General features: G+C 43.9%; 1 protein-coding gene across 3 annotated transcripts in view; it reads left to right on the forward strand.

Annotated features, from left to right (window-relative positions):
- LYN (LYN proto-oncogene, Src family tyrosine kinase) overlaps positions 1-23,130 on the forward strand; it is a 137,648-nt gene extending 114,518 nt beyond the window's left edge. For all 3 annotated transcript variants that reach the window (XM_034966113.3, XM_034966115.4, XM_034966114.3), the window contains 3 exons: positions 10,109-10,262; positions 11,175-11,306; positions 21,639-23,130. In XM_034966113.3, coding sequence (XP_034822004.1) covers positions 10,109-10,262; positions 11,175-11,306; positions 21,639-21,841 — 489 coding nt within the window. In that variant the 3' untranslated portion in view covers positions 21,842-23,130. The remainder of the gene's footprint in view (positions 1-10,108; positions 10,263-11,174; positions 11,307-21,638) is intronic.
- Positions 23,131-26,023: the final 2,893 nt, after the last annotated feature.

Raw genomic sequence — 26,023 nt, forward strand, 5'->3', positions numbered from 1 at the left:
ACAAATGCTGTCATATTTGCAGTACAGACAAGTTGAGTTCTTAAACTTTTTGCAAACTCCCTGGTGTGTGTGTGTGTGTGTGTGTGTGTGTGTGTGTGTTTACATCCTATTTTTTTGTTGTTATCATTAAATGGTCTTTTTAGGTCAGTTTGGGATTGACTCCAGGGGCTTCCTGTTATAAAAAAATCCTTTAGAGAGACTGTAGGTTTTACTCAATTTCTACTTATTTTTCAGTTCCAACTTATTAATATTGTTATTTTATAGGCATCCTAGGGCTTTTGAACATCATTAATTATGTGAATTCTTCTTTTTCTCAAGCATAGGAAGACAATACATCCTTAGAGAGTAAGGTAAACAGTGTCTACTAAAACAGGTAAAGCACCAGGAAAATCAGATCTTCATTTTTCCTACTTTTTGACAGGTTTCTCATTTAATTTTTCTCACTGCTTGTCTAGATGACAAATGTTTTCCAAGCAGCCAATTCTAAGACAGGTTGCGTTTTCAGTTCCAGTTTCTCATTTAGGCTGGAATTTCCTGGGGTAGTTTTTAGCTTTGCTTGAGAGATCACATTCAGCCCTTCAGTGAGGTTCCTTTGATCCCTTTTTTCCCTCAGTCATCTGACAGAAATGGGGGTTCTTCTCATTAAAGTGAAAAAAAAAACCCAAAAAAACAAAAAACTCACCGAGCAAGATAGCCTTGCTTGTCTTTGCCAATTTCTCAAAAAGCGATAGTAATTAGGATGAACAGAAGAGCACTAAAGCAAGATTTCCAGAGTGAGGTCATCCACAGAACACTTCATTATTTGTCCAAAGCATTGCTCATGTTCTCTGGTGGTAGCAGCCGGGTATGTGTGCTGAGCAAACAGTCCACAGGGCACATGCCCAGCAAGGCTGGTGATGGCTCACAGCCTGTGCCTCGGGTGGGAGAGAGCTTGCTGGAAGCCGGTTTCACTGTGTGGGATGCTGGGGTTGACAGACTTCTCATTGGGCCTTTGAGAAAAGCGGGAAAAGATGAATGACCTGGATGGTCATCACTAGGAAGCTACTAGGCAGGGGCATTATTTGAGCTCTGCTTGGATTTGTAAAACATAATTGAGATTGTGCTCTCTATCAAACCCGCATAGAATAAGTCCATCTGATATATTACCTAGGGCCTTGGTGGTTAGGAATTTCCCATCTCTGGTGTGGTCATAGGCAACCACTTCTCAGTGGGTGTGTTTGATGACACAAAACCACAGTCCCTCATGAGGGAGAGCCCAGTTGCCTTTCCTCGAGAAGGTCCAGGCAGGTGCATGTGGATAGGGCTTGCTGAGCCTACTCACATGGGCACTCCCCATTCAGGAAATAGCAACTTGGACTTTCTACTTTAACACTGTTAGAGGAGAGGGAATTTAAATGAGTGCATTCCACTCAAATGTTTCTAAAACTTTGGTCTAATTTAACCAAACCAAAAACCATCTGAGGCAGGTCTCCATCAATTTAGAGGTTTATTTTGCCGAGGTTGAGGACCATGGCTCATGACACAGCCACCAGAGATCCTGGGAACATGTGTCCAAGGTGGCTGGGATACAGCTTGATCTTACACATTTTAGGGAGACAGAAGTTATAGGCAAAGACATAAATCAGTACACAGAAGGTGTACATTGGTTCAACCCAGGAAGGCGGGATGTCTTGAAGCTGGGAGGGGAGGCTTCCAGGCCATAAGTGGATTCAAAAATTTCCTGATTGGCCAGGCACAGTGGCTCATGCCTGTAATCCCGGTACTTTAGGAGGCCGAAGTGGGTGGATCACCTGAGGTCAGGAGTTTGAGACCAGCCTGGCCAACATGGCAAAACACTGTCTCTACTAAAAATATAAAAATTAGCCAGGCATGGTGGCAGACACCTGTAGTCCCAGCTACTCAGGAGACTGAGGCAGGAGAATCGCTTGAACCCAGGAGGTGGAGGTTGCAGTGAGCTGAGACTGTGCCACTGCACTCCAGCCTGGGTGATAGAGTGAGACTCTGCCTCCAAAAAAAAAAAAAAAAGTCCTGATTGGCCTGGTTGAAGGAGTTAAGCTTTGCCTGAAGAGTTGTAGTAAGCTTGAGTTAAGGTATGGGAAGTGGTGGTTGTAGAAGCAAAGGTTCTTATTATGTAGATAAAGACTTTAGGTAGCAGGCCTCAGAGAGAAGAGATGTGAATGTCTCTTATGGGACCTTAAAAGGTGTCAGTTAAATCTCTCCTGGATCAGGAAAAGACCTGGAAAGGGAATGGGATTCTCTATAGAATATAAATTTCCCCATAAAAGATGGCTTTGCAGGGCCGTTTCAAAATTTGTCAAAGAAATATATTTTAAGGTAAAATACTTTGATCTTCTTTAGAACGTGTTATCTGTCATGTGATGTTATACTAAAGTCTGGTTGGAATTTGGTATCTTATTGCTACAAAGAGTCTGTTTATCAGTCTCAGGATCTCTATTTTAATGTAAATGCTGGTCATTGGTGTCTACACTCCAAAAGGGAGAAGGGCATAATGAGTCATGTCCAGTTCCCCCTTCTCATCATGGCCTGAACTAGTTTTTCAGGTTTCTTTGAAATCCCCTGGGCCAAGGGGAGGGTCTACCCAGTTGGTTAAGAGGCTTAGAATTTTAATTTTGTTTTACATATTTTAAACCTCATACCCTGGGGAAAAAGTTATTTGCAAAGTAAATAGGACTCTAAATTTTGTATTCTGTCCCCACTCTGCCCAGCTTAAGTGTGTGCCTATTTAAGGGTGTCTGTGTGTGTGAAATCATACTAGAGATGTGAATATACCAACAAATAGAGACACGCCGGCAGTACTACCATGTCAACTTAAGCAGCTGTGTCCATAGTGGCCTCTGAGATGCTGCTCGGGGTCTGAGGTCTATCCCTGATCCCACTCTGCCACCAGCCCTGACAGCTGGGTTGCCTCCACCTGGAGGAAGTGGCACCTTTTCTCACCTGCTGTGGCCCCAAGGGTATCTTTGTTGAAGGGTTGACACTTCCTGTTTCACACCAGCAGTGGGGGAGAAAGTCCTGCCCCTTTGGGGTCAGAACATTGGGTAAGACCTTACTTCTCTCTTTCTCTGGTCCACTTGTGCCTCTAGCTGCCTCAAAGCCCTGACTTATGGAAGGCATCTGTTCAGCTGACTGGCAGTGGAGGAAGAGGCAGACACTTGGTGACTAGCTCCTTTTCTTCTCATTGTATATTACAAAGTCCACTCTAGATGACTGGAAGTCTATCTATCCAGCCAAACAAGATAAGCCTGCCCATTAACTCAGGAAGCATTATTATTAATATGTTCTGTGCACCTAGACTTTTCATTGTGTACAAGATGCCGAGAGTTTCACCAGAACCCCCCACCCCCAGGATTTGCTCTCTGACCCAGTAGTTCTGTGCCTCCTCCCAGAACAGCAGTGGGCTCAGCATGGTCTTCTTTGTCATCGGCTTCAGGCACAGGCGTTTTCAGGAAACAATCACCTTGCTCCACACTCAGAGTTTTGGTCATGGTGCACCCCCACAGGCTCCCTTGTCCCTGTGCTCAGTAAACCGCTTTTTAAAAATGAAAATGAAAAACACAGAAACAGCACAGGTAGAAAATACCATCATATGTTTTCACTGAAGGCAAAAAAAGAAACTAAAAAATGTGCATTGGCCATGCTATTTGAATCAAAGAGCACAAGAAGCATCAGCACATCTCAGCTTAAGTCAAGAGTATGGAAACCTCACTGACATCATCTCTTTACGTGATTAGTCTCATTTTTGGTAATAGGGATGCTTTTTATTTCAGATTTCCAGTAGCTTCACACATCAACTTTCTAAGACAGAGTTAGACATCAGCACTGGGTGAAAGAGACAGTTTAAATTAGTTCTTTGGTGTCGGCAGGTGGTTTAGAAAGTTGGGGTTTTCTTGTCTTTGTTCACCCCTGGGCCTGACATTATAATGAGAATCACACGGCCTAAGATGGAGAGAATCTCCTCATTTGGTTTAGAACCAAAAGATTGTATCGGTTTCCCAAGCCCTGTGAGTAATGTCTCTGGGCCCAGAGCCATGATAGAGAGGGAGAGGAGCTGAGGCCTGACCCTGTATCCCCTGCCTCCAAGCCATGAGGCCCACAGGGTCCTGACCTAAGTTGCAGGAAAAACAAGCTCAAGCCATGTGTTCCAAACAGTTGATGGGCTAGGAATTCTTCCAAGGTGTTTGGAAAACCTTCTTCACCTGCCCTTTCCCTCACCCCAGCTCCATATGGAGCCGCCTCCTCCCTGCCTGGGCTCCTTATGCTGGCCCTGCACATCTTACTCCTTCTTTTGTTAAGCTGAGTTGCATCCGGACTTCCTCCCCAACCATTATGATGGTAACAGTCCACCTGTGAGGTTGCTCAAAGGCAACATGTTGAGACTAAGATTTTGTTGCAATCCTAAAATAGCTTAAGCTTTCAAGCCTATGATCTAGTGCTCTGCTTCTCAAACTCTAAGCTCTGGAGGCTGGGAAGTCCAAGATCAAGGCGCCAGTAGATACAGTGCCTGGCGAGGTACTTCTTTCTGTGTCCTCACATGGAAGAAGGTGGAAGGGCAAAAAAAGGGTCAAACTCTCTGTGAAGCCTATTTTATAAGGGCCTTAATCCAATTCATGAGGGAGGATCTCTCATGACCCAATCACCTCCTAAAGGCCCCCCCTCTTAATACGATTGCATTGGAGATTAAGTTTCAACATGAATTTGGAGGGACACATTCAGACCATAGCATCATGCATTTGCAATGGGGGTAAGATTGCCCCCAAGGGAGCAAAAATTGATCCCTTAGGGGTGATAAAAATCTTAGATATTACAATAGTTTGTGGCCCTCCAAAGTTCATACCTACCTAATACAACCTTCTTTCCTCATGTTTAATTTCTCCTGTTAAGGATGCCTTAACTTTAAATTTTAATTTTAATTCAGTAATTCTTCCTGGAGGAATAATAATGAAAAAAAGTTTGAGAAACAATGTTCTAGACAGAGACAACCTAAACAAAGTTTTGCATGTACTTCCTGAAATGGGAACCAGAACTTGGCCTGGGGAGAGCTTGTGATTCCCTTTCTGAGGGGTGAAATTTGTACTTAACAACAATGAGAGGAAACCTCAGAAGTCTCTTTTTATCTTCTCAGAGAAGAAGTACTCTCTCAATGAAATCTTTGGGTTCCAGAAGCATTTAGTTATGAGTACTGAGCTCTCTTGGTACTGAGCTCTCTTGTGGGTCTGACATTCTGGAGTGTGGTGTTAGAAGTGTGGACTTTGAGGTCGGACACACCTGGTGTAAATGGGAGCATTCCCCTTCACTCTGCAGCTTTCAACTGGTTCTTTAATTTCTCAAAGCCTCATTTGCATCTGTACAATGGAAGTAAAACCTACCTGGTCAATTTGCTATTAAGATGAAACATGAATTGAGTGTAAAGGATGTGAAGCAGTGTTTGTTGTATAGTAGGTGTTCAATTAGTGGTGGGGAAATGGTGATTATTAATATCCATCTACCTACCCACCTACCTATCATCATCATCTTAGTAAAATGTCTGTGGGCACAAAACAACAAAACAATCTTCTGAATCAAACACATCCTCTTCTCATCAAGCTTGACCAACTCCATGTAACTCCCACAGAAGTCAAGCTTTCCAAGCTGCTGGAACAATAGGAAGTGGGAGTCCCTGGGGACAGCTGAGCCTTGGTTTATGTATTTATGTGACAGCTCTTTCTGTAGTGCTGAACGCTACATGGCCCTGGAAGAGGAAGAAGGTATTCCATGAAAAGTTGACCCTACATTCAATCAGCCAAAGGAGTCTCTGATTTCTTCCTGCTGTTTGAAATAGAGCTGGATTTACTTAGCCGTAGTAAATAAACCACCTTCAACAACAACAAATTAAGGTTTTAAAAAAAATAAACCAAGAAAGAACAATACACAAAGACCAGGGAAACAATAAAGAGAATGAATTAATTTTATATAAAAGGAGAGGTGTGATATTTATCATCTGAAAAGCAAGTCATATCTGAGAGCTTTTATTTTGCTCCCATATTCATTATTTGTTCAACTTGGCTAATGCTGTTGTTTCTAATCCTGTCTTGGTGAACGCTTTTATTACTGTTTGGAATCTGAGCTCCTTAAAGCACTCTGGCATGGAAAAGAAGGCCAAAATACACTAGGCTTGTTGCAAGTCTGTTATTATTTCTGAGAATCATTTTTTTAAATGCACTCAGATTTATGCAAATGCGGGATGTGGGTAGGTGTGACAAAAGCCTTACTAACAAGTCCCTGGAGTGTTTTTTGTAATGAGTTGATCATCACGTGTGTCCTTGCTGCTGTGTGGGAGTCTGGGTCCCTGCCATCACACCCACCTGTGTGGCCGATCAACAGCGTTGGGAGAGGGGCAGCACAGGTTCCTGGTTGCTATTGTCAACTGCGGTTTCAGGCCCAATTTGGGACTTCAGCCAGCTTTGGCTTCTTTGGGTTCTTGGCCCAGTTTATATATAATTATTGGAATGTTAGGTAGATAAGTGTCTAAGAGCTAAGAATTTTTAAAGGCTGCACTACCATGGAGTGGAGCCGGGAGGCTGGGACAGAGTCAGCTATGACCGCTCAATTGCTGCTGTCTCATCTGGGCTCCTGTAACCAACTCTGGTCTGTTTGAGCCAGGCATCGTGGTTCTATCGCCAAAAGCCTACTTTGTTATAATCGTACACTCCTTTCTTTCACACATGCTCAGCCTGATCTTCGCTCTCCACTTTTCCCAGTTTTACTGGCTTTTTCTAGCAAGTCTTGTTGAACTTGGGTTACCAGCAGACAAAAGGAAACAGAGGCAGGGCTCCTCTCTCCCAGCCGCCACCAAAATTGCCACCCCGTGTCATCTGTTTCAGTAGTGCCCACTCTAGAAAGAGCTATCCTGAACTTCCTGACGCCCTCACCATGCCACTGCCTGCTGTTTCTGGGCAGCAGAGGCTTCCTAGAGAAAGTCAGGCTCGGGAGCTCTGCCCTCACCTGGTTATCACCACTGCCCACCTTCTGTTGACTTCCCATCAAGGCTGTTTGAATCTTTTCCAGGGTCAGGTAAAAGTTGTGCATCTCCCCAGTGCTCAGGGTTTGTGACAGTTTGGAGAAAGGCAGGGGACACGAAGTCACTGCTCTCCAAACCTGCCCTGTCCTTTTCCTGCTGTCCGTCTGGTTTCTGCTCCACTCAGCCTCTGTCCCACTTCTCAAGTCCCTCATGAAATGAAGCCTCCTGCTGTGCTTAGTGCTGTGCTGTGCTCAGTGCTGGGATGGGTTCATGTTCCTGCAGAAATTGTGGACAGGTAGTCAGGTGAGGAGCAGGGAGCACTGGGGATGCATGCACACCTGGCAGGAGAGGGTGTGCCAGGCATGGCTTCCGGGAGAAGTAAAATCTCAGCCGAGACAGGCAAACTGCATAGGTCGGGTGAAAGGGGCAGGGAGGGAATGAGCGTTCCACACAGAGGCAGGGGGTGTAGAAGCACAAAGGAGGGGGTCGTGGTGAGGAGGTGGAGGGCTGAGCCAGGGCCGGGTCATACGGGGCCTTGGCAGCAGTGCAAAGCAGCTTGGACCACATTCTTTGTTTCCACTCGGAAGTGAAATACTGGACTGAATAGTCTTTGAGACTGATGTAGGCCACACTGATTATTTTACTTGAGATTTTTGTGACCATGAGAATGTCATCTGCCAAATCCCTGTAGTAGTGGGCTAACAAGATAGTATTCTGGTCATGTGAAAACCCCAGCCCATTTCCCAAAGGACTTACTTTGTCTCTGATAAGAGGTTTGGTGACAAGTTTGAAGGCTCCAATGTATACAAGTGAGAATAGAAAAGATATTTTCAGCCCTAGAGGTGTTTATCAACTGGCTAACATGACACCACTGAGAGCATTAAACAGCATAAAAATAATGACAAAGCTGTGATCAGCAGCTGCAGATGGTTTTTGTACACATGGACCATCTAGGGTGAGTAAAGGGGAGCTCAGGGAAGGCCCACGGGGCAGAAGGTGAGGCCAGGGATTGGCCTAGAGGGGAAGCAAAGGCAGACCCAATACCAAGGAGCTAATCTTTTGCTAAGCAACGTGGTCTGGTACTGGCGGCCTGAAGTGCTTGATTACCAGGGATGCTGTTGCAGATGACTGGGGAAAGTCAGATCCTCCAAGCCGAGCCACCTGCAATTCAAGGTAGAATCTGGCAGAATACATTCATTCCTGTGTGAAAAATTCGAATCAGAGTTTTCTCTAACTGCTTACCAGATAAACTACTACTTGGCTTTCTTTACTTCTTGCCCTTTTTCTTGCTTCTTACTTCCCTCCCTTCCTCCTCTCTCCTTGTTTCCTTCCTTCCTTCGTTTCCTTGTTCCTTCCTTCTTTCCTTGCTTGCTTTCTTCCATCCTTCCTTCCCTCCTTCCTTTCCTTTCTTCCTTCCTTCTCCTTAACTTTATAATTTGGTAATGTCTTCCTTAAAAACCTGACTTTGGAATGATACTACACTTTCTATTCAGCAACGAGTAGTAGTTTTGCCTCCCTATGTTATTGTTGTGTTTAAATCCTGGATTCCTTCCTGCTGTCATACTTTGTCATGAGAGTGAATCTTGCCGGGCGTGGTGGCTCATGCCTGTAATTTCAGCACTTTGGGAGGCTGAGGTGAGTGGATCACCTGAGGCCAGGAATTTGAGACCAGCCTGATGAAACCCCATCTCTACTAAAAATACAAAAACTAGCATGGCGAAACCCCGTCTGTACTAAAAATACAAAAATTCGCCAGGCATGGTGGTGCGTGCCTGTAATCCCAGCTACTCGGGAGGCTGAGGCAGGAGAATCACTTGAACCTAGGAGGCGGGAGGTTGCAGTGAGCTGAGATCATGCTACTGCACTCCAGCCTGGGGGAGACAGTGAGACTGTCTCAAAAAAAAAAAAAAAAAAAAAAAAGAGTGAATCTTTGTGATTGTCCTGGAGGGAATGTGCAGAGAGAACTTGGAGAGCCAGTTCCATGGGCTGTTGATTAACCTGACAGAAACGACATCCTGTTCTTGATACCTTAATAATTTATTTGTATTAACATGTCACTTTCTCCAACTCTATTTTCATAGTTGGTTCAGGCTGCCATAATAAAATTCCATAGACTGGGTGGCTTAAACGAGAGACATTTATTTCCCACAGTTTGGGGGCAAGGAAAGCCCTGGCAGGTTTCGTGTCTGATGAGGGGCCATTTCCTGGTTCATAGATGGCACCATATAGCTGTGTCCTCACATGGTGGAAGGGGCAAGGCAGCTCTCTGGGGTCTCTTTTACAAGGGCACTAATCCCATTCGTGAGGGCTCCACCGTCCTGATCTAATCACCTGCCAAGGCCCTGCCTCCTAATACTATTGCCTCGGGGTTCAGGATTGCAACATTTGAACTTTGGGGTAGGGGGCGGGGAATGGGACACAAACATTCAGACCATAGCATCTGTTTTCTGATTTGAGAAACTGGCATAATAACATCTATGTATCTACATGGATGAATTTATCAGGGTCTTGAAAAGATTCTTCACACATTAGAAAATGTTAAGACATGGCCGGGCGTGGTGGCTCACGCCTGTAATCCCAGCACTTTGGGAGTCCAAGGCGGGCGGATCACGAGGTCAGGAGATCGAGACCATCCTGGCTAACATGGTGAAACCCCGTCTCTACTACAAATACAAAAAATTAGCCTGGCATGGTGGTGGGCGCCTGTAGTCCCAGCTGCTCGGGAGGCTGAGGCAGGAGAATGGCGTGAACCCAGGAGGTGGAGCTTGCAGTGAGCCAAGATAGCGCCACTGCACTCCGGCCTGGGTGAAAGAGCGAGACTCTGTCTCAAGAAAAAAAAGAAAATGTTAAGACATGTTCCTATTTTTTTTTTTAAAGATGACCATTATTGGAGATTTGGCAGAGGGTGGTCAGTTATTTTAGAAAGGGCTCAAATGGCGATTGCCATTACCCACTGTCTTTAAAAGCTGAATGATCAAAATAGTATACATGAAAAGATTTCAGGAATTCATAAGTTTTCCGGTTTTCCTTGATGGTACTTTCCAGTCACCTACCCTACATATGAAAATGGGAGCCTATTTCTGTTTTCAGATTGCAGAGGGAATGGCATACATCGAGCGGAAGAACTACATTCACCGGGACCTGCGAGCAGCTAATGTTCTGGTCTCTGAGTCACTCATGTGCAAAATTGCAGATTTTGGCCTTGCTAGAGTAATTGAAGATAATGAGTACACAGCAAGGGAAGGTATGTTGCAGTAACGATCTTTAGATGTTTTATTATTGTGTTTTATTTTGTTTTTGTCTGTTTTTGACAAAGCAATTACAATAGTCACCATTAAGAAAAACTTATTTGGTACAACATTTAAGCTGTACCATAATTGTCTACTTATGGTTCTATTCTAATAGTTTCTAGAAGGTACTCTCTTGATTAACTCCACATGATACTTTTGTTAGGCTTACAAATGCTATCAGTTGTATTTCAGTTAAGCAATGCAAAACACAAATAGATTCAGCAAGATGATTCTTGTTTATTTTATATTGTTAAAGTTTTCACTCAAACAATGAATATAATATACGGGGCTGTGGAGAAAATATTTGTAACATTAATTCTATATTGTTTATTCCAGCCTTTTAATTACAAATTAAAACATGAACATTACCATACACACAGAACTAAATATAATGCAAAAAATCTACTTCTTTATTTTCCCACATTCTGTATTATATATATGAACCAAAAATGCACAGAGAGGCCTAAGTTCCCCAGCCTGTGGCACACTGTCAGGGGGCCAAGCATGGTCGGGACTGCAGGGCCTTTCTTGGGCTAGGATTGCCCACGTGGTTATGACTGAGGATTCTTATGCTCTCACCCACGAGAGCTGAGCAAATATTTTTGCAGTGCTCACTGTCTTCTGGAAGAGACAAGCACTTTCTTGAAATTCCTAAGCATTGTTGAACAAGGATTATTATTATTTTATTATTTTGAACCTGGGAGGTGAAGGTTGCAGTGAGCCGAGATCGCATCATTACACTCCAGCCTGGGTGACGAGAGTGAAACTCCGCCTCAAAAAAAGAAAAGAAAAGAAAGTATGGGGTCACATGTTCATGACTTTTTTGTTTAAATACCCAAGTAAGAACCACATATCTTCTTCCTTAGGTGCTAAGTTCCCTATTAAGTGGACGGCTCCAGAAGCAATCAACTTTGGATGTTTCACTATTAAGTCTGATGTGTGGTCCTTTGGAATCCTCCTATACGAAATCGTCACCTATGGGAAAATTCCCTACCCAGGTATGGTTTACTTAGCTATTTACAATCAAGCTGTATAAATGAGAAAAAGTCAGGTTGCATGAAGGCATTAAAAAGTAATAATTACTTCATCTACCCGATAGCAAAGAATAAGTGCTTTGAGCCAGAACTTGATTTTCACGGGCTGGGCATGGTGGCTCACGCCTGTAATCCCAGCACTTTGGGAGGCCGAGGCAGGTGGATCACCTGAGGTTGGGAGTTGGAGACCAGACTGACCAACATGGAGAAACCCCGTCTCTACTAAAATTACAAAATTAGCCAGGCATGGTGACGCATGCCTGTAATCCCAGCTACTCGGGAGGCTGAGACAGGAGAATTGCTTGAACCCGGGAGGTGGAGGTTGCAGTGAGCTGAGATCGCGCCATTCCACTCCAGCCTACGCGACAGAGTGAGACTCCATCTCGAAACAAAAAAAAGACTTGATTTTTATTTTCACTATCTTTAGCATAAATTGTTCTAAGAGTGCTTAGACACTTCTTTGCCTCCTTATTTTGAGTGTGTGTTCTTGTTCTGCACTGATTAATTCCACCACATACTAGAATGTTCCGGGCATGGTTGTTGGTGTCGAGATGAGGATGGATAGACACAGGGGCTCCTCCAAGGCAGTCCCCCTGACTGGAAGGAGGAAACCCACATGGAGACAAGGATTTCCGATGCTTGGTTTTGTAATAAGTGCCCTAGAGTCTCTCTCTCTTCAGGAAATAACCACCTTTGTTTATCAGTGGGAGGCCCTTCTGCTCTTTAACATACTGGTATCAGTGAGGGCATCATTCAGTATTTATTTCCAGATTCCTAACACTTGAAGCCTGCAGAGCCAGATTCTGACCATCCCTCCATTTTTCCATGGTCTGTGCTGGCATGGTTAAGAAGAGGGATTTCGGCCAGGTGCGGTGGCTTACACCTGTAATCCCAGCACTTTGGGAGGCTGAGGTGGGTGAATCACGAGGTCAGGAGTTCGAGACCAGCCTGGCCAACATGGTGAAACCCTGTCATTACTAAAAATACAAAAAATTAGCTGGGCGTAGTGGTGGGCATCTGTAATCCCAGCTACTTGGGAGGCTGAGGCAGGAGAATCACTTCAACCTGGGAAGCAGAGGTTGCAGTGAGCCGAGACTGCACTCCTGCACTCTAGTCATGGCGACAGAGTGAGACTCTGTCTCAAAAAAAAAAAAAAAAAAAAGAGGGATTTCTCCCAGAGCCTTCATATTTTCATTTTTGTTTGACTATTAACAAAATATTTGCATGAGGGGAATTTAAAATTAAATTTTTAATGTTTAAATCTTTCTCCTATTCAAAAAATATTTGAGTATGCTAGGCACTCTCAGCTGCTAGGATGCCATGGTATCTGCCCATGTCCTTGAGAGTGAATATTGTAGTGGGGAGAGACTGATGATTATCAAACACACAGCCAGCCTGTAGGGTGGTGAGAGTAGTGTGGAGCCTGCGTGGAGTGGCTTAGGGATTGGCGAGTACTCACAGAAGGGGGTGGGGAGCTGCTGGTTTTATTCCATGGTCCTGGCAGCAGCAGGGACTCACAGAGGAAGGGAGCCTTGGGCTCTCTGAGGTCTGCATGTCCCCATGGGGAGAGCAGCCAGAGCATGGGCTTGGCCAACAGGAGCAGGAGGCCAGCGTGGTTTGGGCCTCTGTGAGTATTTGATGGATGGATGGGTGAATGAATGAATGAATGAATGACGCACCTAGGCCATTTGATCTCTAGACAGTCGATGGATGAGAAAGAAGGCTATGTAGCTGGGGGTTAGAGTGGCTCAGGGAGAGACTTACTGGCCATGTAAGAGCAGCCCCTCTTACTCTGCTGAGATGCAAACCAGGGAAGGCTTTTGGACAGAGCAGCCACACAGTCTGCGTGCTCCCATCACTACTGTTTCATGTGGGGATGAGCCACAGAGAAACTGGGGCAGGGACCAGCTGGCAGCTGAAAGCCTTTGGGTGGTGTCTGCCTGCACAGTGGACCGGCTGTCCCAGGAAATCCCTTTAGTGCCAGCATTTCATCTTCTAGCTGCTCTAGACACTGAGATTAATGAATTAACACTGCTGCAAAATAGGAAAAATATTTCTAATCAGCCCCAGTGTCTGATGTTATATATCTCTATCTCCATCTATGCCTACATCTCTTTCTATAATCTGTCTGTAGAGAAAGATTATATAGTCAGATTATGTATATAATCTGACACCTGATAAACATATAATCTCATAAAAGAATGTTTTGTGATATGCGTGGTGTGCTGCATGTGATGTGCTACCATGGCCCCTGAGGCTTAGAGAAGGTGATTGGGCCCCTCGCTGGTGGCAAAGCTGCTCTGAGCCCCAGATCCATGTGCCTCCCAAGACCCCTCAGCCAATGTGCACAATGCCCAGGATTTGGAAATATTTGGGGTGAAAAATCATTTTCTGAAAAAAGAACTGGCTGGGCGCAGCAGCTCACACGTGTAATCCTAGCACTTTGGGAGGCTGAGGCAGGTGGATCACCTGAGGTCAGGAGTTCGAGACCAGCCTGGCCAACATGGCGAAACCCCACCTCTACTAAAAATATAAAAATTAGGCTGGGTGCAGTGGCTCACACCTGTAATCCCAGCACTTTGGGAGGCCGAGGTGGGCGGATCACAAGGTCAGGAGCTCAAGACCATCCTGGCTAATATGGTGAAACCCCATCTCTACTAAAAATAAAAAAAATTAGCCAGGCGTGGTGGCAGGCGCCTGTAGTCCCAGCTACTCGGGAGGCTGGGGCAGGAGAATGGCATGAACCTGGGAGGCGGAACTTGCAGTGAGCTGAGATTGCACCACTGCAATCCAGCCTGGGTGACACAGCGAGACTCCATCTTAAAAAAATAAAAAAAAAAAAAGAATAAAATAAAAATAAAAAGTAGCCAGGTGTGGTGGTGCACGCCTGTAATCCGGAGGCTGAGGAAGGAGAATCGCTTGAACCCAGGAGGTAGAGGTTGCAGTGAGCCAAGATTGCACCACTGCAGTCTAGCCTGAGCGACAGGAAGGAGACTCCATCTCAAAAATTAAATTAAATTAAATCAAATTAAATTAAATTAAATTAAAAAGAGAACCAGTAGAAAAATGGTGAGAATCATAAAAATATGTTTCTCTCTATATGGAAGAACACACCAGAATCCGTCGACTAGTCTGTTCCTTGATTGGCTTGTCCCTGGAAGGACTGGGGATGTGAGATATCTTCAGGAGATCGGGATCAGTAAATTTTTTAGTCACGAGAGTTGTATGTGACGAGAGCCTCTAGCATTAGGGTTATAAACATAATCAAGCAATCCTATTTAGTTCACATGAGAAGACTTGATTCATAGCACAGAAATCGGTAAACATTGCCAAAATATGCCATTTTCCACACGGTTATAAAACTGCATATGGGAGAGAATCCACGATGAATGGAATTATCTGAAAGTACTTTCTTTACGCAGTAAACTGCTGGCTATGTTTTTGTTTTTTGTTTTTTGTTTTTTTTTTGAGACAGAATCTCGCTCTGTTGCCCAGGCTGGAGTGCAGTGGCGCGATCTCGGCTCACTGCTAGCCCCACCTCCCGGGTTCATGCCGTTCTCTTGCCTCAGCCTCCCAAGTAGCTGGGACTACAGGTGCCCGCCACCACGCCCAGCTAATTTTTTTTTTATTTTTACTAGAGACAGGGTTTTGCCGTGTTAGCCAGAATGGTCTCGATCTCCTGACCTTGGGATCCTCCCGCCTTGGCCTGCCAAAGTGCTTGGATTACAGGCACGAGCCACCTCACTCAACCTGTGTTGTTTGTTTTTAAAGTACTTTAGAAGCTATACAGGCCAGGTGTGGTGGCTCATGCCTGTAATCCCAACTTGGGTGGATCACTTGAGGCCAGGAGTTCGAGACCAGCCTGGACAACATGGCCAAACCCTGTCTCTACAAAAAATACAAAAAAAATTAGCCCGGCGTGGTGGCCAACGCCTGTAATCCTAGCTACTTGAGAGGCTGAGGCAGAGAATCACTTGAATGCTTGAACCCAGGAGACAGAAGTTGCAGTGAGCCGAGATGCGCCACTGCACTCCAGCCTGAGCTACAAAGCGAGACTCTGTCTCAAAAAAAAAAAGAAGAAGTCATATCATATACTTAGCTTTGTAAAATAAAAAGGAAATAAAAGAAAGGAGGAAAAAGAAAAAAGAAAGTCACATATAAGGCAAACTCACTTTTAGAGGAGATAGAAATACTAAGATAATATACTGAAATGTTAGTGTTGGGTCAAGAGATAATAGGTTATATTAATTTTCTTCTTGATGAATTTCTGAAATTTCTAATTTTTTTACAATGATATTGTTATTAAATATTTTATTCTTTTTTTTTTTTTTTTTTTGAGATGGAGTTTCACTCTTGTTGCCCAGGCTGGAGTGCAATGGCGCCATCTCACCTCACTGCAACCTCCTCCTTCTGAGTTCAAGCGATTCTCCTGCCTCACCCTCCCTAGTAGCTGGGATTACAGGCATGTGCCACCATGCCCAGCTAATTTTGTATTTTTAGTACAGATGGGGTTTCTCCACGTTGGTCAGGCTGATCTTGAACTCCCGACCTCAGGTGATCTGCCTGCTTTGGCCTCCCAAAGTGCTGGGATTACAGGTGTGAGCCACCGCGCCCGGCCTAAATATTTTATTCTTATCTAAGTAATATATGCACATTAAAAATGTAGTACAGAAAGACTTCTTCTTTTTTTTTTTTTTTTTTGAGACAGAGTCTCGCTCTGTCAGCCAGGCTAGAGTACAGTGGTGTGATATCGGCTCACTGCAACCTCCATCCCCCGGGTTCAAGCAATGCTCCTGCCTCAGCCTCCTGAGTTGCTGGGACTACAGGTGTGCACCACAATGCCCAGCTAATTTTTGTATTTTTAGTAGAGACGGGGTTTCACCATGTTGACCAGGCTGGTCTTGAACTCCTGACCTCAGGTGATCCACCCACCTCAGCCTCCCAAAGTGCAGGGATTACAGGCATGAGCCACCGTGTGCAGCCACAAAAAGACTTCTAATGAAAAATTGCCCATGCCTGCGGGTGTTCCTCAAAGTAATCTACTTTCGGGAATTTTGATTCCTTATTCTAGCGTTTGCTGCATATAGTTCTAAATATTTTACTCATAACTTTTATCTCTTAATTAAGTTTTTTCCACTTATTATTAGATAAGGATATGGCCACATACTGTTATTTTTCATTTATTTATTTATTTGACAGGGTCTTGCTCTGTCACCCGGGCTGGAGTGCAGTAGCATGATCATAGCTCACTGTAGCCTTTAATTCCTGGGCTCAAGTGATCCTCCTGCCTCAGCCTCCTGAGTAGCTAGGACTACAGGCGCATGCCACCACACCCAGCTAATTTATAAATTTTTTGTAGAGACAGGGTCTCACTGTGTTGCCTAGGCTGGTTTCTAACTCCTGGGTCAACTGATCCTCCCTCCTCAACCTCCCAAAGTGCTGGAATTATAGGTGTGAGCCACCACGCCCAGCCAGCCACATGGTGTTAAATTCAAGAGATACAAAGAGGTGTAAGCTGAAAGGTCCCCCACTCTATTCCCAGCCACACAATTCTCTCCCCATAGGCAACCAGTGTTCTCAGTCTCTACTTTAGAGACATCCTATAAGGAGAGTCATACAGTTTTGCCCTAATGTCTGGTTTATTTCACTCAGCATAACCCTCAAGGTCCATGCATGGTGTGGCCCATGTCTTCAGTCTTTCTTCTCACTCCTGGTCTTCCATACGACACTTTCCCCACCTCCACTTGGGCCCAGCATTCCCTGCATGAAGCTTCTCCATTGTTTCTTCCAGCATTTGCCTGGGCACTGGTACTATGGGCTCCAGGTACTGTCCTGCCCTCGGCGCTGGCCTCCCTCCCTCATGGTATATGCTGACCACACAGTGTGTGCCTTCCTGGGCTGAGTTGGGATGGGCCGCCTTGCCCGTTGTCAGTGCCCCTCTCTGCAGGCACGTTGATTACGCTTTCTTCCTCTTGGCTCAGACCACTTCTTCCTCTGGCTGCCAGATGTCTCTTAGCATCATCAGAGATGGAGTTTAAGTTTCTATTTCTTGTTCTCTTTTTTGTTTTGGGATGAATTACAGAAAAAAGAAAATAGTGAGGAGGAGGCAAAAGATCTTTACTTCATTATCTTAAAACCAAAACTATGATTATATTTCTCTATCAATTTTATACAGAAAAAAAGAGGGGTCTGACTGGGCATGGTAGCTCATGCCTGTAATCCCAGCACTTTGGGAGGCCAAGGCAGGTGGATTGCTTGAGGCCAGGAATTTGAGACCAGCCTGGGCAACATAGCAAAACCCTGCCTCTACAAAATAATTTTAAAATTACCAGAGTATGGTGGTACGCACCTGTAGTCTCAGCAACTCAGGAGGCTAAGGTGGGAGGATCACCGAGCCCAGGGAGTTTGAGGCTGCAGTGAGCCATGATTGCACCATGTACTCCAGCCTGGGCAACAGAGTGAGACCCTGTCTCAAAAAAAAGGTGGGGGTGTCTTGTTGGGGTCCTGGTTGGGGTCTTGTTTTGCTTTGTTTATATAAAGCAAAAGGTTTGAAAGTGAAAAAATTTTCTGAAGCATCATGTATTTTCTGGCTGTTTCTGACCAGATATATCTAACATCTTAATGCCAGCTGAATTAGAATCAAGAAATTTGTCCTGCTGCAAACACTCACCTTGGTCACAAGCAAAGCTCAGAAAATAATAATAGTAATAATAATTTGCCCTTTTGGAAGGAGTATGATTGGGTGGGAGACTGTACTCCCAGGGTATCTAGCTCTTCCTGATACACATACACACAAAGGGCCCTGTGTGACTGAAGACTGTCATAGTTTGTGGTACAGCTGTGCTCCTCCCTGTCACTAGCTATCTGTTCCTTTTCTCTACTGTACCACATTTTTCTCCTTCTTCTGCTTCTTTACCAACTTGTAGTCTCTGCTGATTTCTACCCACTCCAGATGCCACCTTCTGCTCCCCACCACCTCCTTCTAGTGAGGGCATTGTCCTGACTGGGCTGTGTGCCATTTGAGGATGATGCTCTGTCTTAACTATCTCTGCATGTCTCAGAGCTCAGTGCTAGTTCATGACCCGTAGTGAGCACTCAGTAAGTGTTTGTTGAAAGGAGGAAGGATGGAAAGTGAAACCGTGTGCCTTCTAAGCGGATCACCAGCCAATGGGTGTTTACTTTCTTTAACTTAGCGACAGGCCAACACCAACTATCACATGTAATCTTAGGGTCTGGTTGAGGTCCCTCTCCTCTTCTATTTCTTTCTTTCACAAGACTTGTCATTTAATAGCGGATTTTATTTATTGCTTTCCTTGTACATAAAAAGATAGGCTTCAGATTCCCTTCTTCCAATTCTTCTTATCAAGTCGAATTCCCCAAACAGGGTGGTGCATGTCCGGCCTTTACCAGCATCATCGAGAGTCCTTCAGAGCTAGGAGAACATACTGGAACCAGGGAAAAAAAATCTGCTGTGGGGCTAGGGTGACCTAGAAAGCTTTATCTTCCGCTGTGGCTGCATTCTGACCTTTTATGCAAATGAGGGATCTCCAGGAAGGAAGTGAAAGAGATATTCCAAACTGAGTGTGCAGGTCCAATTGCTATTTATATCATACTGGATGTTAGTCCTCCCACCACGATCCCAGAATTTCACCCAAGAAAGCAGAAGTATACACAGATCTTTCTTCTGAAATTTATCCAAGTTATAAGAGCCAGAGCAATGCTGAGGCCATATCATTTTGTGGAGTCTAAAACTCCCAAATAAAGAGGATGATACAAATCTGTCTTTCGCTTTAAGCAATGAAAATCAAATGAAGTCTTTTAGTTAGAAAATTCTAGTCACACAAATATTTGAAGATAGTGTTTCAGAATTAGACTCAGGAAAATGGATTCGCTGTATAAATAATTCTCAAGAGATCTGAATCATTATAAAGTTTGCTTAGATCTTTCAATTTCAAAAACAAGGGCTCTTCCAAGACAGAAATGATCATGTCTTCTTTCAGCGGTTTAAATTCAGGAAAGGTCACTGTGTCCTTAGATGAAAAAAGGTAAGTTAAAGGCAGAGGATCTCAAAGTTTATTGGCCATAAGCCATTGTGGGAAATACATAGAAACCTACTCTGTACATAAAGCAAACGTTTCATAAAACCATATTGACCTTTCCTGTGTGCAGTGCTTTCTGACCTTTTCTGTTTTATTCTGTTATAATTCATTTTTAAAAATACTGGTAATTGGCTGGATGCGGTGGCTCTCGCTTTTAATCCAGCACTTTGGGAGGCTGAGACAGGCAGACGACTTGAGGTCAGGAGTTTGAGACCAGCCTGGCCAACATGGTGAAACCCCGTCTCTACTAAAAATACAAAAATTAGCCGGGCATGGTAGTGGGCACCTGTAATCCCAGCTACTTGGGAGGCTGAGGCAGGAGAATCGCTTGAACCTGGGAGGCGGAGGTTGCAGTGAGCCAAGATCGCTCCACTGCACTCCAGCCTAGGTGAAAGAGGGAGACTCTGCCTCAGAAAAAAAAAAGAAAAAAAAAGAAAAGAAAATACTGGTAGTACCCTAAAAAAATCAATTTGTTGATCCCAAATTGTTGATCCCAAATGCGGATAGTGCCCCGCAATTTGAAAAACACTGATTAGAAAATACATTCAAAAGAAGGTTCTGTTTCAAATCTGGTAAAAAACCATTTCCCCTGAAGCTGCCACTTATTTAGAATCCTTCCAGTGACCACTGATGGTATAATCTACAGCTTTGAAAAAGAGATAGCTATGGAAAGGAAATTCGTTGTGAGGAATGGAGCCCCTCTCATATGCCAGATATTGTATATACTTTGCATGACATACAGTCTTCTCTAGAGAAGTTCACATCCTACAGAACAGGGTATGCATGAAATATGCAAAACATACAAGTGTGGATAGATACTGCTAGATGAGCACATAATTGAAGGATTAATCTCCTTTATCATGCAGGAAAATGTTATTATTATAATGATCTTTTTTACCCTTTAAAGCTATTCTCAGGATCAAAGATTGGCAGTTCAGCTTCTGAATTACTCTGAGACATTTGACCACATTAAAAACATTCTCTATTACCAGGCCTTTTGCAGAACTCTAGAGGAGTAATGAGCACCTTACTTCTCTCCTGGAGGTCAGGAATATGCAAATCCAGAGTCAGAGTGAGCTGTCACTCTGGCCAGATACTGCAGATTGGAACAGTTAACTGCGTCTGTGAAGTAGCTCCACTTGAGACTATGATTGGGGTTCAGTTTTCCTCCTCAATTAATATCTTGCTCTTAAAAGACAGTGACATCCACAAGATATGTAGCACAAACTACAGACAAGTGTCCTTCAGATTAACTGAACCATCGTTATTTTCCAAATTAATCCCTAAGTTTTTAACTATTTGGCAAGCATGTAACCAATTTGTTGGGCTGACTTAAGGATGCTGACTTTAAGTAAATGAAAATACCAATTATTAAATGAAAAGCCAATTTTTGAAAAATGTCTGTATAAGATAATATGTGGTAAAATTATTTTTTTCATAAATATACTACAGGTTGAAGCTGAAAGCATGCTACCCTGCAAACATAATTAAAGTTGAGAGTTAGGATTAGATTTGGGTGATTTATTTGAAATGTGAGGCAAGTCCAATATCCTTTTGTTATTAAAGAGAACTTGGCTGTGGCTCCTACTTAACAAATTTTGGCAAACTGAATGCTGTCTTGATCCCCTCCATGCTAAATTTATTTATTGAGTTGCTTGCAGAAATTTCCTTAGCTTCTATATTAGTTGGCAAGGGCTGCCATAACAATACAACACACTGGGTAATTTAAACAACAGACGTTTATTTTTCCGGGGTTCTGGAGTTTCAAAGTCCAAGGTCAAGGTGCTGGCCAGGTTGGTTTCTCCTGAGGCCTCCCTCCTGGACTTGTAGATGGCTGCCTTCTCCCTGTGTCTTCACATGGTCTTTCCCCTGTACTAGTCTGTGTTCTAATCTCCTCTTATAAGGATACTAGTCATATTGGATTAAGACCTACCCAAATGGCCTCATTTTAACTTAGTTACCTCTATAAAGGCCTTATCTCTAAATATAGTGCTGTCAATTCTGAGGTGTACTCGGGGTTAGGACTTCAACCTAGGAATTTTGGGAGGATGCTGTTCAACCCCTAACAGCCTCAGTAAAGCTTGTTTCAATCATGGTTGCAGGATGTGAGGAGCAAAAAGACCACTGCAGTGCTTGACCCTCTGCCAGGTTTCTAAACGGCATGGGTTTTTGTTCTTTTTGTTTTTTTCCACCCTAGGGAGAACTAATGCCGACGTGATGACCGCCCTTTCCCAGGGCTACAGGATGCCCCGTGTGGAGAACTGCCCAGATGAGCTCTATGACATTATGAAAATGTGCTGGAAAGAAAAGGCAGAAGAGAGACCAACGTTTGATTACTTACAGAGCGTCCTGGATGATTTCTACACAGCCACGGAAGGGCAATACCAGCAGCAGCCTTAGAGCACAGGGAGACCCGTCCATTTGGCAGGGGTGGCTGCCTCATTTAGAGAGGAAAAGTAACCATCACTGGTTGCACTTATGATTTCATGTGCGGGGATCATCTGCCGTGCCTGGATCCTGAAATAGAGGCTAAATTACTCAGGAAGAACACCCTCTAAATGGGAAAGTATTCTGTACTCTTAGATGGATGCTCCACTCAGTTGCAACTCGGACTTGTCCTCAGCAGCTGGTAATCTTGCTCTGCTTGACAATATCTGAGTGCAGCCATTTGAGAAGAAAACATCTATTCTCTCCAAAAATGCACCCAACTAGCTCTATGTTTACAATTGGACATAGGACTCAAAGTTTCAGAGACCATTGCAATGAATCCCCAATAATTGCAGAACTAAACTCATTTATAAAGCTAAAATAACCGGATACATAGCATGACATTTCTTTGTATTTTCTCTATGCTTTGGCTTACTTGTTTAAAAAAAAAAAAAAAAACTAATCCAACCTGTTAGATTTTGCAGGTGAAGTCAGCAGCTTAAAAATGTCTTTCCCAGATTTCAATGATTTTTTTTCCCCCTACCTCCCAAAATCTGAGACTGTTAAAACATTTTTCTTCTATGAACACTGCTCAGACCTGCTAGACATGCCATAGGAGTGGCGTGCACATCTCTCTCTCTCTTCCAGCAGGAGGAGCCCGTGAGCACACACAGCTGCCCTGTCTGCTCACCCGAAGGCACCGGGCTCACCTGGACCTCCCAGGAAAGGGAGAAGAGCCTCAGAAACTGCTCTGTGTTTAGAAGGAATATTTTTAAGAGTCCAGCTTTTTCATTTCCACAATTTCCTATATCCAGATTTGTTTTGACAATGTAGTTTGGAAGAACTAAGATTCTAATCTCTGAAGAACCTTATAGGGCCTTCTAAAACATAAGAGTTTCCTTTGTTGCTTCAAAGATTTGAACATTATGTTAAAGATCAAGTATTAATTTTAGTTGTACTCTAGAAAGCTAAAGTGCCACATTCGGGGCTATTTTTATGATTCAGCAATCTTTTCTAAATTGTGTAGCATGTGTATGAGACTATTTATACCCAAGGATATGAAGGAACATAAGTGACTACGAGGCTCTAATAAGCCATGGTGGCAGGAGGTTCAAGCGGTTCTGTTCACTAAATTTTTCTCCTGTAAGCTTTGAATGGAAACTTCTGTATCACATGATGTGTTTCACTTATGCTGTTGTGTATATACCTAATATTTCTATTTTTGATTTTATTTTAATACACCTCGTCCATTAACATCTCAAGCTTTTTATTTGCATTTACATTTTCAGCTGTGGTCAGTGTAAAAATTGGTCATCAGCTGGGGGCGGGGTGGTTAGAAGTGATTCAACAGAGCTACATGCTTTAAACCTGCCCAAGTTCTACCTCCTTCCTTTGAACATTTCAGATTGGAGAACCAAGGAGTTGATTGCCTGAACACCTGAACATCCGTTTATGGGGGCCAGATAGAATTTGTGTTCAAATAGGCTTAACGGGCATCATTAAAATTTCATTCTGTGTGTTTTGTTTAGGCTTGAGGTGCTTAGAAGATGGAATAAGATATTCTACTTTTTTCTAAATTTTAACTTTGTTTCCTATGTGATTTTTTTAATGTCCTTTCTAAAATATTCTAAAATTATTGATTCACAAGTGCCATGTTCAGAACGATAGAATATTACCGTTACATAATGTCTGCACAGTTGGTCCCTTGATTCAGTGGTAAGTTTTTTGTGTACGCCCCCCGCTTGCATTTTATTTCAGAACCACAAGTATTACCCAATATGTTACATGGAGAGGAACTATAAAGAATCCCTAAGGCAAAAAGAAGTCTCTAGAAAATGACTAGAGATTTTTTTTTAGCATAACAAATTTATTTAAAGAAAATTATTAAATTTATCTTCACCTTGTTTTGCTTCTCCCAGTTCCTCCTCTTCTTGCCATTTTCCACTTGACTTTCCCTCCCAATCAAGCATGTGATCCTTACCTCCATGTGGGCCCTGCACCAGCTTGGGCCTCATCTCTGGTGTCCAGCATGTGTGGAAGTCACATGTTCCCTTGATGAACAGCACACACAGTCCCTTTACTTAGCTATATAGGTTTCCAGCCTCCCTGTGACAGACAGGCATAATGAGGGGCTGAATAGGTGTTTGTAGCATTTTCGGGTATCCAGTGGTGTGCAAAATGGCTCATGTCATCACACCTCAGGTTATTGTAGAGAACTGGAAAGACAGAATCCATACTCCCTACCTCCAAGATTCTGACTTAGCTGTTGTGCAGCGGGAGATGTATGTCAGTCTATTTTAAAAGCTTCTCCAGTCAGCTAGACACAGTGGCTCATGCCTGTAATCTCAGCACTTTGGGAGGCTAAGGCAGGAGGATCGCTTCAGCTCAGGAGTTAGACACCAGCCTGAGCAATATAGCAAGTCTCTACAAAAAATTTTTAAAATTAGCTAAGCGTGGTGGCACACACCTGTGGTCCCAGCTACTCAGGAGGCTGAGGTGGGAGGATTGCTTGAGCCCAGGAAGTCAAGGCTTCAGTGAGCCATGATCGTGCCACTGCACTCCAGCCTGGGCAAGAGTGAGACCCTGTCTCAAAAAAAAAAACAAAAAAACAAAAACAAAAAAAAAAACCCTTCCCTGGTGAATATAATGTATGCTCAGTCTTGAGAGTCACCATTTGGTTTGACCCATATTACAAAGCCCAGCCTTCTTTTTCCTCAGATGGTTTCATTTCTCAAAGGGGAGTGGAAGAGAAGGAAGGAGGAAAAAAACGTGCCTTCCTTCCTGGTGAACATGAAGCTCACTGAACCTAAAGGAGACTCACAGGCTAGAAACCAGTGTCCTTAGTAGTAGGGGCCACCTGGGGCTTCCGTGGCTTCTCCAGGCATACCTCCTGAGGTTCCACAGAATCCCCTTGCAGAAAGTACTTCTGATGAGCCACTGGGAACGTGTACTGTCCAAGCCCCCTTCTAGGGGAAATTCACTGCCACAGAAGCCAGCAGCCCTGGCTGTCCCAAGGGTGTATAAAAGGATAATAACTAAAAGGAGGGAATTAATTTTGTTGCCTATACCAGGGATAGATCGAGGGTACTGAAAGCATCATAAGTATAAACTCATTTCCACGTCAGCTTGTGGAGTCTGCTTTCTCGCTCTCTTTTTTTTTTTTTTTTTTTTTGACAGAGTCTCACTCTGTCACGCAGGCTAGAGTTGCAGTGGTGCGATCTCAGCTCATTGCAACCCCCCCCCCCCCGGTTGGAGCGATTTTTCTCCTGCCTCAGCCTCCCTAGTAGCTGGAACTACAGGCACACACCATCTCGCCTGGCTAATTTTTGTATTTTTAGTAGAGATGGGGTTTCACCATGTTAGCCAGGCTGGTCTCGAACTCCTGACCTCAGGCAATCCACCTGCCTCGGCTTCCCAAAGTGCTGGGATTACAAGTGTGAGCCACTGTGCCCGGTCGGGGTCTGCTTTCTCTTTATTCCCCGTCCTCTCACAAACTACATCCAGGGGCGGTAGCTGCTAAAAGGACCCAATTCTGCAACCTCAGCTTCTGACACCTTCAAATAAATTAAATGCTGGTCCTAGGGCTCGCTCCCCAGCTCTTCTGACGTCACTGCCAGGTTCCGCAGCCAGTTGTCGGACGTCTCCTGCTTCCTCAGCCAAGAACTCCTCTCAGATGAGATCAAACCGCCCAGCTTTCCTCTTAGCATCTTCCTTTATTTTCCACTTCTGGCTGGTGGAAGAGAGATCGTAGTTCTCTATTCCCTACATTTTAACTCCACGAATATTTTAGATTAAGTGAAGTCTTGCTGTTCTTCCTGATGGAAATGGTAATTATAAACATACAAAGATACCCATATACACATTCTTTACTCAGGGCCCTCTTGTGCTTTGGCAAATTATAAAAATTATCTCTAACACAACGACCCTGGAAGATCTGGACAATGCTATCACTATTTCACAGCTGAGAGATCGGGAGCATTTAAAGCCACAGAAGGAATAGATTGGCTTCGCTTCATATTGTTTCCTTGTGAAATAAAACCAGTGAAACACCTTTGTGTAGAATCTCCCTGACTCAGCTGAGTGTTCTGAGTAAGCAAGGGTATTACTTACAAGATGCACCATTTGAGCCCACACAGATGGGAGGGGAAATTTTTC

Source organism: Pan paniscus, chromosome 7 (genome assembly GCF_029289425.2).
Source record: "Pan paniscus chromosome 7, NHGRI_mPanPan1-v2.0_pri, whole genome shotgun sequence".
Lineage (NCBI taxonomy): Eukaryota > Metazoa > Chordata > Mammalia > Primates > Hominidae > Pan > Pan paniscus.